Below are 19,722 nucleotides of genomic sequence, written 5' to 3'. Positions count from 1 at the left end.
GCTGGGAACCCTTTGATTACTGCTTCAGTTTCATCAGCAGTTATCAGCCTATTCAGGTTTTCTAACTCTTTCTGATTGAGTTTTGGAAGGTTATATTTTTCTAGGAATTTGTCCATTTCATCCAGATTGTCCAGCTTGGTGGCATATAGTTGTTCATAGTATTTTCTTACAATCCTTTGTATTTTGTTGAGTCAGTTGTTATTTCACCTCTTTTGTTTCTGATTTTATTTGGGTCCTCTCTCTTTGTTTCTGACGAGTCTGGCTAAAGGTTCATCAATCTTGTTTATCTTTTCAAAGAACCAGCTCTTGGTTTCATTGATCTTTTGTATTGTGTTTTTAGTCTCTATGTTATTAACTTCTGTCTGATCTTTATTATCTCTTTCCTTCTACTTTGGGCTTTTCTTGTTGTTCTCTTTCTAAGTTTTTAAGTTGGAGGGTTAGAGTCTATCAGAAGTTTTTCTCTGTTTTTTGAGGTAGGCTTGTATTGCTATGAACTTCCCTCTCGACTGCTTTCATTGTGTCCCACAGATCTGGAGTTGTGTGTTCATTTGTTTCCAGGAAGTTTTTTATTTCTTTCTTGATCCCTTTGGTAACACAGTCATTGTTTAATAACATGCTTTTTAACCTCCATGTGTTTGAATGTTTTTTAGTGTTTTTATTGTAGTTGATTTCTAATTTCATGCCATTGTGGTCTGAGAAAATGCTTGATATGATTTCAGTCTTCTTGCACTTGTAGAGACTTGTTTTGTGTCCTAACATGTGGTCTGTCTTTGAGAATGTCCCATGTGCTCTTGAGAGGAATGTATATTCTGCAACTTTGGGGTAGAATGTTCTGTAAATGTCAATCAAGTCTATCTCATCTAGTGGGTCATTTAGGTTTACTGTTTCCTTGTTGATTTTTTGTCTGGAATACCTATCCAATAAAGCCAGTGGGTGTTAAAGTCCCCTAGTATGACTATATTGCTGTCCATCTCTCCCTCAAAGTCCTCTAAAAGTTCTTTTTATAAATTTAGGTGCTCCTATATTGGGTGCATATAAGTTTATCAGGGTTATATCTTCTTGTTGGATCGATCCCTTTAGGATTATGTAATGAACTTTCTTGTCTCTCATTATGGTCTTCATTTTGAAGTCTATTTTGTCCAATATGAGTATTGCTACCCCAGCCTTTTTTTCATTTCCATTTGCATGGAAAAATTTTCCATCCCTTCACTCTTATCCTGTGTGAGTCTTTTTTCTGAGGTGGGTCTCTTGTAGACAGCATATATTTGGGTCATGTTTTCTTATCCATTCAGCTACCCAATATCTTTTTATTGGATCATTTAATCCATTTACATTTAAGATTATTATTGATAGATACTTATCTATTGACATTTTAATTCTTTATGCCTATGTTTTTCTCTCTCTCTCTATTTCTACTTCTAATTACAGCAGTCTCTTTAACATTTTCTGCAATTCTGGTTTTGTGGTGATTAACTCCTTTAGCCTTTTTTTGTCTGGTAAGCTCTTTATTTCACAATTTCTCTTGAATGATAATTTTGCTGGATAGAGTAGTCTTGGTTTCAGATCCTTGCATTACACTGAATACTTCATGCCATTCCCTTCTGGCCTATAGAGTTTCTGATGAGAAGTCAGATGACAGCCTTATGGGGACTCTTTTGTAGGTAACAGATTGTTTTTCTCTAACTTCCTTTAAGATTCTCTCTTTGTCTTGAATTCTTGGCATTTTAATATGTTGTGTCTGGGCATGGGCCTCTTTGGATTCTTCTTGCTTGGGACTCTCTGTGCCTCTTGAATTTGTGTCACTTTTTCCTTCCCCAGATTGGGGACGTTTTCTGCCATTATTTCATCAAACAAGTTCTCTAACCCTTGCTTTTGACCACCTCTGGCACTCCTATAATGTGAATATTGTTATGTTTCATGTTGTCCCACAACTCCCTTAGACTGTCCTCCTGTTTTTTAATTGTTTTTTCTTTTTGGGTCTCTGATTGATTTTTTTTCTACCCTGCCTTCTAATTCACTGCTCCGATCCTCAGCTTCCTCTAATCTGCTGTTTATTCCTTCCAATGTATTCTTTATTTCTGCTATGCCATTCTTCATTTCCTTCATAGTTTCCATATCTTTTTTCATGCTGTTGAGCATCCTTACAATCAGTATTCTGAACTCTATATCTGATAGGTTGCTTATCTCTATTTCATTTGCCTCTTTTTCTGGAGACTTCTCTTGTTCTTTCATCTGGGGCTTGGTTTTTGGTCTCCCCATTTTGGCTGCCTTTTTGGGTTTGTTTCTAAGTATTAGGTAGATCTGCTAGGACTCTCAGTCTTTTTGGAGGGTCTCTGGTACAGGCCAATGTCAGACGCAGTTTGTGACTGGCCCTGAGTACCCTGTTTGGGGCTATCAACAACCCTCAGCTTGAGGTCTCCACTACTGGGGCTGGGTGCATTTGGACAGGACCAAGGTGCACACCAAAGTCTGCTTTTCCAAGGTCCAGGTCCGGAAGCAGATCAGGCAAATACTCAAAGCACTCTAAGGTCTGCCTCTGCCTGCAGGTTGATTAATCTGATTCTCTTAATGAGCCTCAGGCTATAGAAGCTCCTCTGGGTAGGGTGAGAGATTTTCCTAGCAGGGTGGGACAACTGATTTCCCCCCTCAGGCAAAAGCAGCAAAATGTCTGCCTGAGAAAAATGTCCTCCATAGTCTGGGGGAATGCCTCAGCACAGGAATCCAGATGGGTACCCTCTAATCTCACTCTCCAGAGCCCACAACCCCAGACTCTCCCCACACAGCCCCTGTCCATTCTGCCCCTCCCTCTGCTGGAGCTCAAGGTGAGTGGCTGCACACAGAACTTTGTGCATTAGCTCTTTAAGAGGGCACCTGCAATTCGAGCCTTGATGCCAAAACTCATTTGGAGGTATTAATCTGATTTGAACTTATAAATAGTTATTTATAGTCTTCATTACTCTCACTTTGTGTGAACATGGGCTAGTTCTGCTGTGGAAATACTGATGTGCTTCATTATGGGATACTTCTCCTAACTCCACTGGGGGTGTAAGTAATTTACATGGAAAACACCACATCTCCTATGTAAATTCAAAACATTCTGAATGAGGAAGCACATCTGTGTCCAGGTTTATAGATAAGAAAAAACAGGGGGCTTACTCCCCAACTGTAGCTTCAAGATCTGTCCCAGCCAACTCTCCGGCCCTTGCCAGGTACTGTCTCTATACAGAAGCTAAGAGTTTGGTCACAGTGACTAAGACAAGAAAAATGTATGATGTAAACCTAAGAACTAAAATCAAAATAAAACAACACAACAACAAACCTTCTTCCATCAGCAGTGACAAAGGTCACCTTATCTTTGGTATATTGTTTTTAAGAAAGTAGAACGTGTAATACTTTCTAGAAAGATTATCATTTTCCTCCTCAAAAAATGTGCTTAAAGAGGGTAAACCTGGCAAGATGAAGAAAGATCAGTAATTCAAAATGTTCCCTGCCATCTGTGGGAAACTGATGCTCTTCTGAATTTACAAGAACAAAAAAATATGACGATGTGGTCACATGATGAAAAAAATGCCAGTCAAATAGTCCAGACATTACAATCTTTAGCATTCATGGGAGAACGTGATCATTTCAGGCTACAATAGGTAGGGATTGATTTTCAATATTGATAGAAATAAAAGGACTATTAACTACACTTATTTAAAAGTATATATGCTTCTCAAACTGGTGGGAGTGACAACAATAAAAAAGGACTTTGTCATCAATGGGAATTTTAAAGAAACTGATTTTTGCTCCTGGTTTAGAATAAGCTAATTATTATTTTTTATTATATCTTGCTTAGACCAAAGAAGGCATCTCTAAAGGTGATAAGTATTAATCCTTTGAATGGGTCCAGTTTCTGGATGGTTCTAGAGAATTCAGGTGGCTTTCAGGAAGGCGGTGAGTTTCAAGTGGCACTTTGTAAAGTAAAAATCACTTGGAGAAATAGTTTCACAAGAGCTAGGGGGGTTTGAGGTGAGTGAAAATAGCCACTCACACTAGTCAAGGAGGCTTTACAAAGGGGAAACTGAAGGAAAACAAGCATAAACTTTTAATTAATAGGCTAGCAAAAACCAACCTTAAATAGCATGAAAGCAGTCTACTCAATGTTTAAATCACAGCTAATTAAATTTTCAGTTTTATCAGAACCATAGGTGATTCTTTTTATGGAGTCTAGGTATTTGCCAAAACTCTACCAGGTTATTAAGGGTTGATTATAGGCTACTTTGTATTTTCTAAAGAGATCCAAGTTATACATCTTCTTCTTTAAGTCCATCTTATATTCACATTAAATTCTTATTTTACTGAATTTTCCACACTATTTAGTATTAAATTTATTGGAACAGTTTTTAACTAAAAGCTGAACAATGTGTTTTTTCTGGGGAGACTTACTTCATAGGCCAGAGTAGCCACGTTCCAGGGTTTCCGGTAGTAGGTCAAGGTGTTCCCATCCTGAACACGTTCACATAGTCCATTGTAGAACTCATTGTCGAAGGGTGTGTTTAGGGGAACCATCCCTAAGATGTTGATCCTGAGAATGAACACAGGAGCATCAGGTGAGGAGGTGCCAAGACAAGTGCGAGACAGCCCTCTGCAGCTGGAGAAAGAGAGAGCTTCGGCTCATGTCCCCATCACCTAATATGTGTGGGATATAATCAGAAACAGAAACAAGAGCCTGTTCACCTCTGCTTGTGTCTCTGGCAGACAATATACTTTAGGAAGGCCTTGTAGACTCTTTGAGGCAACTAGGACACTGTGGAGAGCACAATGAAAGAAATGCAATAAATGTGGAGCAAGGCACTATATGGAGCCTAGAGTCTTAACTTCATTGCTGTAACTCTTAGCTCACCTCCCTTAGTGAACTAAGAGCCAGTACTGTAATTTCACTGTTTAAATTATTTGAGAACACAGCACCTCAGGGGGGCAGTATAACACATGCATGTAATTTTTAACCCGTGATTCAATATTGGGGCTCTTCCACTCTCTTTAAATCTAAGCCTTTTCCTCCAGTTTTCTCAGTGCCTGTCAAGAACCTCATTCCCTCTAGGCTTATATTATTCCTACATTTCCAAGAGGAACCCCAAAATTTCAGCATCTCGGTAAGTTCAGCATTCTCAGAAGTTCTATTTTTTTCTCCCAGCAAAATATTTTCATTTGGCAAGCCTTACCTCAGAAAGGGGAATCCTGTTTAGCTTTTAAAAAGTCGTTTGATTTGTAAAACAATTCAGATGATGACTTCAAGAGCAATTTATCAAAGGGTGTGGATGACTTACTATAAACCCACTGCTAATGCAAACAACAACAACAACAATAATACAGGGTATCCTGCTGCAAGTGGGTTAGTTAAAAGCAGCATCTTTATATAAACAGCACATCCTTAATAAGCTTTGAATCTACAAAGAAAATGAATTTTATAGCTCAAGTTTAGTAGAAGGCAAATTAAGAGACTAATTCAGGATTATCTTGCTCAAGGCTAACTGTATAGTTAAAATAAGCCACTTCTCACTTTGTGGATGAATATTACTTATTGTTTTGCTAGAAAACAGACAGGGTTCAGTATCAATTTTATTCCTACTTTATTTGTATAGAAGTAAATGTGGAGAAACTTTCCTCACATAAAGAAGTAGAGAATAGAAGAAACTTTGTCACAGCAATGTCAGTCTGTTCTTTGATCTTCTGAGTTTTAGGCCAAGACGTTTCTTTCATCACATACTAGTCTTTGATCAAAAATCATTTTTATAGTCCATTATCTAACAATTGATTAGGATATTTTTACTGTTGTTGATAAAAAGAATTTGAGACCACTGGACTTACAAAGTGCTAGAGTCCAATCCGGCGTTAACATTTGGAGTTGCTTCTCATTTTTTCCACCCCATTGTAAAATGTGAGGTGGGTGAGGGGTGTAGCCTTCTTTTGAAAAGTGGGAATGAGATGATTGAAAAAGGGGAGGTGAGAAAGGAGAATGGACTTGACAACTGGAATGCCACTGAGTCACCAATCTTATCAATTTTATGCGAAATATGTATGTATGGAATTGAGAATTTACCATGAATTAGATTAGATAAGTAACTTTTATCTTAAAATGTGCCAGTCTCTCTTCCCCTTGGGAAGTCTTTTTGCACCCCATGGTACCCATATCCCAATTGGAAGGTTATAGATTTAGAGATCAGCAAGTTGACCAGTTGACTGGGTCCATCTGGAAAGTTACAATGAGGCTGTTCCATGGGTCTAAAGCACAACTAAAGGAGAAATGTTACAAAACTTTTGACTTGGTTCCACTACTACAGAGACAGTCAGTCTAGTCTAAAATGAGCCAATTTCTTTCTGCCAAGAAACATGAAAACCCCTCACAGATCGAATGTCATCGCCTGGGAAGTGAAAAAAACACACGTGTTCTTTGGCAGCACTTAGGATGCCTGTTTCACACCTGCATCTATAACCACGGGAGACTCCAATTTACCAGGTGAACTGAAGAGAAGGTCCCTCCAGCAAAGCTGCGTTATGCTGAGATCACACACAAAAAGTAATTCCTTGCTTCTTGTACATTATTTGCAGCTGGTTTGCATTTATGCTTTTTTAATGAATGCTAGATGGGTTGGAGATTTCCCTAAACCTTTCTGGAGAGTCTCAGATGCCTACAAGACAACAGCCTGAAATGTTTGTGATACAATGTTTCTCCTGGCATAAGAGTTTAAATGAAGGTCCTTCAAAACAAACAAACAAACAAACAAACAAACAAACAAACAAACAAACAAACAAATATCCTTCAAATGTAAAAAAAGCAGAGTATAAATTAATTACTGAGTACTTGTGACTTTCATGTATAAAAGGATCTGACTGGATATGACTATTGCTAAGACTTTTTGAGGTTTTCCAGACTGGATGGTATAAATGGTATAAAAGCAGTTTACAAGTATATTGCTATGATTAGGATGTTTGCATCTATTACCTCTATTTCAATATGGCCCCACAGCCCTGTGTTAGAATAATGGAGGTGTATAGTAAATAAATATGTAAAATTAACAGTATGGAAGACTATCATAAATATAATAAAGCATGTTCCATTGATACCTCTCCTTAAATATTAATTACTAACTTATAAAACATTTAGATAATAAATACTACTTGAGTTTTATTTTCTAATGTTACTTTTGCTTTGAAGTTAGGGTGTCAGCTGGTTGGGAGGGGTGATGTGCTGCTGTGGGGCTGGGCATGTGGGGTGAAGGAAAGGTAAGTGGCATGGTGGGGAAAATACAGGTTATGCTCCCTGTCATCACCCTGCCGGTGGTGAAACATGAGGTTCTTCAGGAGCCCGGGCCAGCTCTCTGGGATGCTCTCTGGCAAATGCTATATAACAAATTTCCTTTTCCCTGAACAAAGGAAATCAAAAGATGATAAATAATTGTTTTTCAGCTAAATGGGCCAAGATTTCTGTACCCTTTTCCTATAAGACCCGATGTAAATTTGCATTAAGTGAGAATACATAACATATGTAATTCCCTGCTTCAAGCCCTTTTATTTAGATTAGGGAGAAAACTGTTTCTTGGATCCCAAGTAAAGCAAAATAAAGTAATAATGGGTTTTCACCACTCCCAGTCTCTCCCCGAGGAAAGCAGCAAGAAGAGTCGGAACTCATTGGAGCATGCAGTGGTCTGGTTATAGGTTTCGGCCCCATACCATTTCCACCAATTATTAAGAGGGCCTGCTGAGTTTGGAACCCCAGGCCATCTATTTGATTCAAAATTCCTACCTTTAGGCTTAAGGCCAGAGGCACTCTGTGCGATATTTGAATGCTGCTTGCTTGGAAGGATTTTATAAAGTGAATAGAAGGTGTATGAGATGCTTTAATCTGGTGCCCGACTCTTGGCATCCTGGATTTTTCTCTTACGTGACTGACGAGGTGGAAGTTTCCTCTGACTTAGAGAGAAGGCATCTCCATTTTTTACAGAAATCTTAGGAACGGTCTATTTCTATTTCTTTAGTGTAGGGTTTCTCAACTTCAGTACTACTGACATTTTGGGCCTGACGGTCCTATGCATTGTAGGGTCTCTACCCACCAGCTATCACTCCCACAAGCCTCACCATCCAAACCCTTAACAGTTGTGGTCATCAAAATGGTCTTCAGATATCACCCAATGTCCCCTGGGGAGAATATCACCTCTGGTTGAGAACTGCTACTTTAGTCCCTCTGTTAACAGTGCTCTTGCCATTACCCCCATCTTCTTTCCTCTCCCCATCTCCATTCCCAGGACCGGAGTCTTGAACCTGAATTTCTTTCTAGGAACTCAGTTTCAGTCTTACCTGATGTCAATTAATAATATTTTAGAAAGCACTTATTTTCATTAGTTAATTTATTTACCTATGTATCTACCCATCAGTATTTGTTAAGCACCTGTGATAAACCAGGCACTGCTTTCAGGGGATGAAATAGAGCCATGTGCCATCTCTGTCAATATACTACTAGATGGGGAAGAGCTATGTCTCTGTTGAGGATAATTTGTCAACAAAGTGACCCAAAGTATCTTTACTGCTCAGAACAATGAATGGAGATTACGCTGTGGATGTCTGTGGAATGTCCTCTGACTATATGGAACAGAACTAAATATCAGGCCGGTATCACTCCCCCAACTCCTAGAACACAGATCTCTGCAAATCGTATCTATTCTGTATAACTCTGAGTTCTAAACTGCCCAAGACTGTATCAGAGCTTACCTTCCAGATGTTCTGTATGGAAAATGAGTGAAACTTCAGCTCTGTAATGAGAACCACAGTCTCAACACTATCTCCAGCTGTCATTCAAATGGCTTTCTCTGTCCTATTCCTCTTGGGTCAACTCCAGAATGCTGGAACCTCCTGAGAATTTCTAACCAGGTATAGATCCAGGAAAAGTTCCAAAGGAAAATAGTCTTCCTGGCAATTCAAACATTTGAACGGAATTGCCAGACCTACTACGACTCAATTTTAAATGTAACTGATCATTTCACCATTGCTATGATCTTCCAGAGGTTCATAAATGAGGTATTTTATCTTCTACTGGACTCAGAAGTCATCATCTAATCTTGATAGTCTAGTCTGTTCTATAGACACCTACCGAGGTTAGGCAGTTGGTCTAAATTATTTTGAAATAATTACTGAGCTCTTACCCGCTTTCAAGCTCAAACGTAACTCAAGCAGAATACAGACCCATGGGCTGCTCTTTCTACCAATGAAAGCCCTGCACCACTTTAGCTGGGCAGGAGAGATGGAGATGGTTTCCCTCAGCTTCCTCCAGAACATTCATGTGGAGTACTGACCCAAAGCCTGCTGTTCGCCCCATCTCGGACTCTTCCACCACTCGGTCACGGCAGGGCTTACGTGGATCATTTTCACAATTATCCTCATCTGAATAGTCTCCACAGTCATTGTCGTCATTGCACAGAAGTCGCCTCTTTATGCACCGGCCTGCAGTCGAAATCAGGAAAGACAGTGTGTGTCTAAGGCCAAATTTCCTCTCTCTGAAGTTATCAGGAGCAATTTCATGCTGGAGGGGAGGGAGCATGCATACAGTTGACTACAGAATATACAGCATATATAGAGCACCCATTGGAGGCCCCCTCACTCATGAGTGCACACAGAAACACACAATGAGCAGTCAGAGTGCAAGGATTACCTGAATCACATTTAAAGTCATTTCCACAGTCATCGTCAGCGTCTTCACAGTTCTCAGTGGGCACACACTGTTGTCTGTCTCCCAGGCTGGCCAAGCACCTTCGCCCATTAAATTGTCCAAAGGTCTCAACGCTCCTTGAGCGAAACTGCACAAAACCAGTTGGAAATGTTAGAATTTCTAATTCCAAAAAGGGATTATCATCTGAAATTGCACCCACTCCACTGCAGCCCTCCAAACCCACATGAGTCTACGGTTTTCAGATGGGAGCCACTAAGGCAGTCACTAATATTATTTAAAGGAACGAACACCTCACATTCTAGAGCTGGCAGTCTCTTCTACAGAAGATGGCTCCTCATGACACTCATTTAGTGTGTGTGCAACTTTCAGATTACCCAGCAAGGTTACCCATATTCATTTAGAGATTTATCTTTCCTTCTCAGTTTGCAACTTGGTTGGAGGCTCCCTGCCTTATGGTCATTTCCTTGGAGATGCTGGCAATGCACTTTCCATCTGACATCAGCAGGGAACAGCATTGAAGGCTTACCCTTTGTTTTAGGCAAGGATCACATGGCGACCATTCGCTCCAGGGGCTCATCCGGCAGTCTATGGGCGGTGGAGTGCCGGTCCTTTGTTCTGGCTTTGTAGCATAGCTGAGATAACAGAACACATCAGTTTTTCATGGCCATTACGGATGCCTGTTTCCAAGAAGACCTCACAAAGCAGTTTAATTTATTTCCTATTTTTCCCCTTTCCAAATCATACTACTTATCTTTTTGTTACATCTCTCGTTACTTGAACACTTGACCACATAACCATTTTGGATTAGCAACTCATCTTTTTTGTTTAATTTTTGTACTGAACTGTAACTTAACTTTCAACCTAACAACAACAAATATGAGGACGGTGAGAAAAACTAGCCAGGCACCCTGCTAGTTGTCTTATATTGATTAGCCTTATATTGCCAGCTAGTTTATGACGTCACTGAAGCTATACACCTTGTTTCACTTTGTACCCCACAGACAGTCTGGCAAAGCCTGGAGCTGCTGCAGATGCATGGCAGGGGCGTGGCCATTCCTGAAGCAAGCACCTCGCAAACCAGGCCTTCCCACCCCGCCTCCTGCATTTCCTAAACCGAAGCCTCACCGCTTCACCTTCCACCTCGGAATTCTTCTTCATCTTTCGGCATTTTAGCATCCTGGGTCTGGGCAGTGATAGCCTTCCCTCCCTCTCCCAGGCCCAAGCTCAGCAGTGCTTTCCTGGCTTTGAACTTTCCTTTCTCTCGGGTCACCATTTGGAACTCTTCTGGTTGCAATATCACCTCTCATTCGTGACAGAAAATAAAAGGCCCAAACAGAAGCCACCAAACAAGAACCCTATCAGCTTCCGGCCTCCACGCCCCTGAGCTACCACCTATTCTTTTCACAGTGCAGCCTCTTACTCAAGGGGGGTGACAAGTTCAAACTAACCCCTTCACACAAGCTCTAGACCCCAACTCCTTTTTGAGACCGTGATCCATTGACTATCTCCTCCTTTTAAAATGCTCCCTCATTTCAGCTCCTTTCCATTTGTGGTAAAATGTGTATAAGTCTTTGACATCAAGTATAAACAAGCAGAGGAATGAGCCAATGAAAACCTCTTTCTGAACTCTGTTTCCTTTCAGCAATCACCCGTCTCCCTTCACAGGGACACTGAAAGGAACTGCTATAAACCTATTTATGCTTCTCTCTCAACCCAAATAAAAATAGTTTCATCTCCTCCTTCAACCCTACATGACCCTTCTCCCAAATTCATCTTTTTTAAAATTTATTATTATTATTTTTAAAATATATCTTTATTGATTTCAGAGAGAGGAAAGGAGAGGAAGGGAGGGAGAGAGAGAAACATCAATGATGAGAGAGTCATTGATCGGCTGCCTCCTGCACGCCCCCAACTAGGGATCGAGCCCACAACCCGGGCATGTGCCCTGACCGGGAATCGAACCCTGACCACCTGGATCCTAGGTTGATGCTCAGCTGCTGAGCCACGCCCGGCCAGGCCCAAATTCATCTTTTTAGCCAACTCTCTTGAAAAAGTAGTGTGCATCCTGTTTTCTTGTTCCTTACCTCCCAGTCACTGCTCAACTCTCCTGCCTCAATGACACTGCCCTTGCCAAGGTCAACGATGGCGTCCAGGTGGCTCATGTGGTTCCTTTCTGTCGTTATGTTGACTTCTTCCCAGAGGTCAATGCAGTTGACCACTCTTGCTGCTTAGAACACTCCCTTCCCTTGGGCTGAATGACACCAGGCTCCTTTAATTTCTTCTTTCTCCTCTGCCTTCTTCTCCAACTGTCCTGTGCAGACTCTTCCTCCTTTGATTGTCTCTGAAATCCTGTTTTTCCTCAAGATCTTGTCCTTTTGTTTTCCGCTTTACACTTTTCCCAGGGCTTTGATTTCCATGTATATGCTAATGACACTCAGAGATAAGTCTGCAGTCCACACATCTTTTTTGAATTTTAAAAGCTTGGATATAACTCCAATTGGACATCTGCACTTAAATGTCTTTGTGGCTCATAGAACTCAATGCATCCCAAAACCAAATTCTTTATTTTTTCTCTTCTCTCAAAGCTGCTCCTCCTCCTGCATTGACTATCTGGGTAAACAGCACTTCCATTTATGCGGTCACCCTAATTAGAGACTTGGGTATAACTTGTCTCTTCCTGCATCCCCCATGCTCATCTCCCATATCTAAGACTGTTGCTTATAGTCTCTTAAGTGATTCTCAACTCTATCTATGCTTCATCTCATCTAGTGTAGGCGTTTCTTTGGTCTACACTAACATGACATCCCTCCTAGATGACAACAGTTTCTTTCTAATCCAGTTTCCATAAATCATCCAGAGGGATTTTTAAAAAATGCAAAGTTGATCACACCATTCCCCTACTGAAAACCTTTCAGTAACTTCCCTTTGCTTTTAAGGTAAAGTTCAAATTTTCCAACATGGCATGATAGGGAGAGTAATGACACCAAAGATGTCCATGTCCTAATCCCCAGAATTTGTGAAGACTATGTTGCTTTACATGGAAGAGGGACTTTGCAGATGTGATTAAAAGGAAATTATCCTGTATTATTTGGGTGGGCCTATTCCAGATATGTGAACTCAAAAGCAGAAAAGTGGTTCAGAGAGATGTGAAGACAGAAGAAGAGGCAGGCAAAATTCAAAGCACGGAAAGGGAGTCCACCAGCTGTTGCTGGCTCTGAGGATGGATGGAGGCCATGAGCCAAGAAATCGAGGCAGCTTCCAGGAGCTGGAAGAAACAAGAAAATGAATTCTCCCCTAGAGCCTCCAGAGAGAAACATGGCTCTGCTGGTGCCTTGATTTGAGCCCAGTGAGATCACTTCAGACTTCTGATCTATAGAATTGTAGGATAATAAATTTGTGTTTTTTTAAGCCCCTAATTTGTGGTAATTTGTTACAGCTGCAATAGGAAACTAAGACACATGGTCTATAGAACTGTACATGGCTATCTCCTTAATTCTTCAACTTCATTTTCTCCATACTGAACTTGAAATTTTCAAGATAAGTTACTTTTTTCATGCCTTCAGGCCTTCCAGACTGTTATTTCAGATTCACCATACTGATGTCATCTTGGACTTATTTTTCCCGAGAACCTTCTTTAATCTTCTGTGTAATTTACTTTTCTATGTACATATTTATATAACATCTTGTTTTGCCCTACCTCATGAGCACCTTTGCAATGATATGTTTCATTTAATTAATTTACCTTTTCACTCATTTGTCCATTTATTTATTGATTCATCAAATATTTGTTAATCACCCACAATTTGCTATGCATCAAGATATAATAGTGTGCAAAACAGCAAAACAAAATAAAACAAAAACCATGATTCCCACACTAACAGAGCTCATGTTCTAGATAAAAATATCAGGGAATTAAGAAAATTTTAAATCTTGTTCAGCTTGCATATATCAAGTTCCTAGAACATAGTTGGTGCTCAGTACATTTTTTTAAAAACAAATAAATGAATAACTAAGTGCAGAAGGGGAAGTCCTTGATCATTTTGTCTTGGACAGTTGGCCTGTATTTCTCTAGGTTATGATCTCCTGGTGAACCATCCAAGTTGTATTAGTGCGAGAATTGCTTGTCATTAATGTTGGCTTCATGACTGGAGACAACGTTTTTGTAAGCCTGACTCTTTCCTACACTATCCAGAAAATCAGGAAGCCTGAAGAACATCAAACTTTCAAAAGTACAGATTAAATTGTATTATGCAGGCTGCCAAAACTTTTTAAAGAAACTGTTTTCCTGGAAGTCCTTGTGTATTTGTGTATATTTGTGTATATCTGAAACCACATGGCTGAGAAATTCTCTGCTAGAACTTTTCCATAAAACTAAGGTGGCATCCAGAACTCGCGGCCTCATCGAGGGGCAATGGAAGAGTCCCCTTTAAGATCTGGAGCATTGGTTTTCAATATTGATTGCATATTATATGAAACATAGGGATTGTAAAATCATGATCCTTACTCCAATTTGAAAAAAAAAATATGCCAAGTGACTCCCATGTTCACACAATGTTGAGAAACACCAGTTGGCAACATCTGGTGGACATCCATGAAATCTGAAAGGGTGTTGTTCAAGTGGGGGGTGGTCATTATATCAAGAGAACTCAAGCTTGAGGTGACAGTTGACATGAAAATGGCACTGATCTGGTCTGATTGATTATAGGAATTACTCTAGGCTCTACCTATTAATGTCTCTATAGATTTTTTCAATATCTTCTAGTTTCTCCACTATGAGTGCTGTTGCCTTCAACTGGATTATCTGCTCCTGTCTATCTTTTTTGTATTCATCATTTACTTAGATGATCATATTATCATTTTAACATCTCCCTGTGTCCTCACATGATCATTCCTCTGTATGTGTCTGTGTTCAGATTCACTTTTCTTATAGGGACACCTGCCATATTGGATTAGAGCCCATCCTAATGATCCCATTTTAATTTAATAATCACTTTAAACACCCTATCTCCAAATACAGTCACATTCTGAAGTACTAGGGGTTAGTACTTCAACACGTAAATTTTGGGGGGGTACACAATTCAGCCCATAACACTCAACAAATACTGTTTGATAAAGCAGTTTCTTATATTTGTCTACTAGTTTTACTAGACAATTTTCAAAGTGCATTTTCTCATTAATCTTTTATGCCACTGAGGGTATTAGTTCTGTTTTACATATGGGAAACTAAAACCAGAAAATCATCCTACTTACCCAAAGTTGAACAGTTAGTACACAACTGGATCTAGACTCTTCACCTCTGTACTCCTAGTTCACTGAAATTTTGCCCTGTCTCCTATGCTACCTTTCTCCCCTCTGACTCACTCAAATACTCTTTGAAATAATCTAAAAAGCCATAGCTCACTCAATAATTTCTAGATGTAACAGTCTCATGATTTTTAGACATTTTGAGATAACAAGGACATTTGCATGAATAAGGATACATTTTTTTTTTCAGTGCAACAGCTCCAGGTAAAGCACATCAATTGGACAACCTCATTCTTGCCTTGATGTGAGCAAGGAGTTATTTCTGGGGTCTCTGTCCTATTGCATTGACCTCTATCTCTGGTTTCATGCCAGCACCACACAGTTTCCATTATTGCAGCTTTGTAGTATAGCATCATATCAGGGAGTGTGATACCTCCCGCTTTGTTCTTTCTCAAGGTTTCCTTAGCTATTTGGGGTCTTTTGTGGTTTCATATCAATTTTAAGATTAGTTGTTGCCATTGGTGTTTTAATGGAGATTGCAGTGAATCTGTATATTACTTTAGGTAGTAAGGACATTTTAACAATATTAATCCTTTGACTCCATAAGCATAGTATATCTTTCCACCTATTTGTGCTATCACACACTGCTGTCAAAAGTGCAAAACAATACAAACCCCACAGGGCCATGGGGCAATTCCAGCGATTGATTAACTTTTGACCCAGTTTTATCATTTCTGGGAATTAGCCCTCAGGTAAGATAACCTGCTTGCAAAATGATAGATGAATAAGGCTATTCATTACAACACTGTTTATAACACAAAAGACTGGAAGCAACCCAAATGTTCAATAAAAGACAGGTTATCTCAATGGTATAGCCACACAATGGGAGATTAACCGGGTGTGCAGGGAATGAGGAAGTTCCTTCTATACTGATGCAGAAAGGTCTCCAGAACATATAGTAAAGAAAAAAGGTAAAGCTAAATATGAGATAGTATATATAATATGATACCTTGAAAAAGAAAGGGAGAGGGAAGATTACAAGCTAATAAAGGGGGCTACCTACAGGGGAAGGGTGGGGTGGATGCCGGGTGTTCTAAGTACTTTACAGATAGTCACACAGGTCTCATGAAAAGTTATGAGTAGGGAAATCAAGACTGCTTAATGTCTATCTCATTATAGTTTTGGTTCTTTGACCCATGTGAATATTATGCTATTTACAAATTAAAAAGAAAGGCATAATGATAGCTACATTCATTGCACACTTACCACCTGCCTGCCTGTCGCAGGGCTAAGCCCGTCACTGGGCTAAGCCCGTCACTGGGCTAAGCACATTGCATCTATTATCTCAGGGATTTCTCCCAGCAGGTCACATTTTTATTACCGCTTTTCAGGTGAAGAGCGGAGTAAGAGAAGTTAAGGAATTTGCTGAGGGTCACATAGCTAGTAAATCGTGGACCCTGGAATCAAACGCAGGTCACCTGGCTCCAGGATCTATGTTATAAGCTCTTATGGTATTAGCACAGTGGTTTCCAACACTTCTACCTTGAGAAACATAAGAGATGATATACCCCTCACGACCTATTCTCTAGGACACACTCGTGCTTGCAAACAAATGATCAATGAAAATCCCCCATGGTTCACCAGTAGCAATAGCTCTCAGTAGCTGTGGCTTCCTGAAATGTCTGCAGCTGCGTGATATCCCCTGAATGCTGGCCGTGACTCCATCCCTTCCTCTCCTAAACCAGAAAGCATAGCAAAGTGAAAGTAATAGCAATGTTATTATTTTAAAGGACATTTCACATGTGTCAAGGTCTTACCATGTGGCAGGCACAGATGTTGTGAGTATATCACATTTATAACATTGAGCCTCCACAAGAAACCTTATTAGGTTAAGAGATAAATTGTTGAAATTCTAACCCCCGCACCTCAGAAATTCTAACCCCTATTTGGAAAGAGGGGTTTTTACAGAGAAAAATCCAGTTAAAATGAAGCCATTAGGGTGGGCCCAATTCGGTATGACTGGTGTCCTTATCAAAAGAGGAAATTTAGAATTAGACAGACATGCACAGAGGGAAGATGATGGGAAGATGACCACGTGATGACAGAGCGAGATTGGAATGATGTAGCTGCAAGCCAAGGAATGCCAAGGACCGCTGGCCACCACCAGGAACAAAGAAGGATCCTTCCCAGAGTCTCAGAGGGTGCGCGGCCCTGCCCGTGTCTTGATTTAGGATTTCTAGCTCTAGAACGGTTAGGCAATACATTTCTGTTGCTTGAAGTCAGCTAGTTTGTGATACTAGGAAATGCATACAATCACTGTCTCACAGGTAAGGGAACAAAGGTTTAGAGGGTCTGAATAACTTGCCCAGACTCACATGGTCAGTTTGTATGTCATGGCCCCTTGAACTGAGTTTGGGAAGTCTAGGGCTCCATTCTAATCAAATTCATATTTTAAACAATTCTTTGCAACTTGATTCTCTGGCTGAACCATGTGTCTCACTTCAGGACTGATCTGAACACTCTGTTTTGACCTCAACCCTGAACCAAAGGGTGGAGCAGGGGGTGTTCGGAGCAGGGCAACCCTAACAAACTCTCGAGGGCACGGCAGTGGGAGCGCGGGAAGCCACGTCCAGCTGAGCAGTGCAGCTGCTGGAGCTGGGGGCCAGCCAGGGGGCTCTCTGGTCCTCCTTGAAGCAGCTGAGCATGGCCAGGACCCGGGGGGTACAAACTTCAAAGCAGCTGAAGCCTTCCCTGCAGCCTCTCATTTTTAATCAGCGGGAGTCACAATCCAGGAATGTGGGTTGTTAAAATTATTTTTTTAACTTAAGAAAGGGTCAGAGTAAGTACAAGAGGGCTTAAAGCAACTTCAGGAACTGGGTCCCCAGCTCTGCTTTGTGCCTGAAGCCCAGCAAGTTAACATATTATCTAAGTGGAACAATGCTGCTCAGATCACTTGGGAAGATGGAGAAATGGGTTGAAGGGAAGCCTGGAGGAGCACCTGACTCAAGCCCTGGAAGGTCTGTGTAGCATCTCCAGGTGCCCCCTCCTGGAAGATGAAGCCCTGTGAGCGAGCCATGTGCCCAGGGGGTCCAGGCAGAAGGCAGCCTCCACTGCAGCCACGAGTCAGCCAAAGAGATGCTTCAGATGGACATCAGAGTCCAAAACAGAATTAATTTAAACCAAGAATCAAATGACCAAAGAAGAATGGAACACAGATCATAGTTAGGTCTGGGCAGAGGGATGGTGTTTGGGAAGATAAATTCCCCAGCTTTTCTATCAAAGCCCCAAATATTTCAATATCGTCATCAGATCAGATCATGCTGTGTGGGGTCACACGGGTCTGTCCCCCAGCAGTTCTGGGTACAGTGTAGATGTTCAGTACTGTCTGGCTGGTTTGTTTCCTGGGCCAGCTTGGCATGGGCTTCCTGTTTCCAATTAGGGTCAGAGCAAAAGGAGAGAAAGTAAGTGTCTTTGCTGGGAGCATGGCCACCAGGTCTGCACTATGGTCATTCTTTCTGAATGGAAGCAAAGCCGCCTAACCCGAAGGACAAAGTGTGTGCCTTGGGACATCAAGGAGGGCGAACAAAGGTGGTTAATTTGCCTAACATGGAGGCCAGTGGGAGATGGATTCAATAGTTCACTGTTAGACACTGAGGCAGAGCGTGGGAAAGATTGATTTCCTTAGCTTTAAACCTCCTAGGCATTGGACACTGATAAACCCAGGTTTATGATACTCTAGTAAAAATCAGCTGTCTCAGAGCTCCAAGTACTTAAAGACTGTCTGGGCCTTAGCATTTGACTACCTTGTTTCAAAGAAATCCTTGGGAACAGCAGCAGGGTTCCTAAATTGCAGAGACAAACAGAACAGCGACTCACCTGGGAGTGGGCCCAGCTGTCAGGATGCTGACGTCTAACGCGCAGATCAACAACGCAAGAGCGAAGCCCCGGGTGGCCCACATCTGCTCTGGCCGGGCAGCTCCGAGTGGAATGGCCGGACAGGTCCCCGGAGGCTCTTTTTAGCACAGGGCGACCGTACGGGAACAATTGTTTGTTTTTGATCAGGTTTTGGGTTGAATTGCCTTCCTGGGTGCAAAGTCCAATCAAAGGAGAGACATTTCATAATTCTTGGCCTTCTGTTTTCTCGTATTGGCAAGTAGGTCCAGGCAACGCGCCTGTGAATGCTAAATGGGCTGAGATTAGCCACAGGGCTGTGTTATAACAACAGAGCAAACAAATGAACAAACACACAAACACACCCTAGTGGTGCTCATCTTCAAGGACTCCAAGAGGGAAAAGGGAGTGTGTAATTTGGGGAAAAAAGGTCTGTGCATGATTTCCACAGAGGCATAAACTCACAGTTATAATAAAACTGCACTGACTCAAGACTCTTCCACGGCCTCTCTGGACACAGCCAGGATGCCTAAGGACAGGACAGGGAAGCAGGCAGGGCTGGGTGATGTCTTATGCTAATTAGAATTAATGCTAATTGCTTAGGTTTTGTGATAATTGACTTGATAATTAGGTGTGACTGGAGATTGAAAACCTACCTCTGTCCTTGGAGTCTCACTGCGGGGGAGATGGGGAGATGGAGGTGAGGGGGGATTTCTCCGACAACTGACCTGAATGCTGAAATGCTCTGTGGAACTCATATTTATCTTATTCCCCTGGTTCAGGGTGAATGTAATGTAGCAAAGTAATGGGATCAATAAAGTATAATAATAATATATTATTATAATTATCATGTCATAATTATAAATAGTATACTATACCTTTTT

At 41.1% G+C, this 19,722-nt stretch overlaps 1 protein-coding gene across 1 annotated transcript in view; it reads right to left on the bottom strand.

Annotated features, from left to right (window-relative positions):
- Positions 1-19,137, bottom strand: part of C9 (complement C9) — a 40,509-nt gene extending 21,372 nt beyond the window's left edge. Inside the window, exons 1-5 of the mRNA XM_016223850.2 lie at positions 18,824-19,137; positions 10,230-10,335; positions 9,686-9,830; positions 9,330-9,477; positions 4,429-4,567 (exon numbers count right to left, since the gene is read on the bottom strand). Coding sequence (XP_016079336.2) covers positions 4,429-4,567; positions 9,330-9,477; positions 9,686-9,830; positions 10,230-10,335; positions 18,824-18,906 — 621 coding nt within the window. The 5' untranslated portion in view covers positions 18,907-19,137. The remainder of the gene's footprint in view (positions 1-4,428; positions 4,568-9,329; positions 9,478-9,685; positions 9,831-10,229; positions 10,336-18,823) is intronic.
- Positions 19,138-19,722: the final 585 nt, after the last annotated feature.

The sequence above is a fragment of the Miniopterus natalensis genome, chromosome 3, assembly GCF_054644295.1.
Source record: "Miniopterus natalensis isolate mMinNat1 chromosome 3, mMinNat1.hap1, whole genome shotgun sequence".
NCBI classification, from domain to species: Eukaryota; Metazoa; Chordata; class Mammalia; order Chiroptera; family Miniopteridae; genus Miniopterus; species Miniopterus natalensis.
This window is presented reverse-complemented; position numbering and strand designations above follow the sequence as displayed.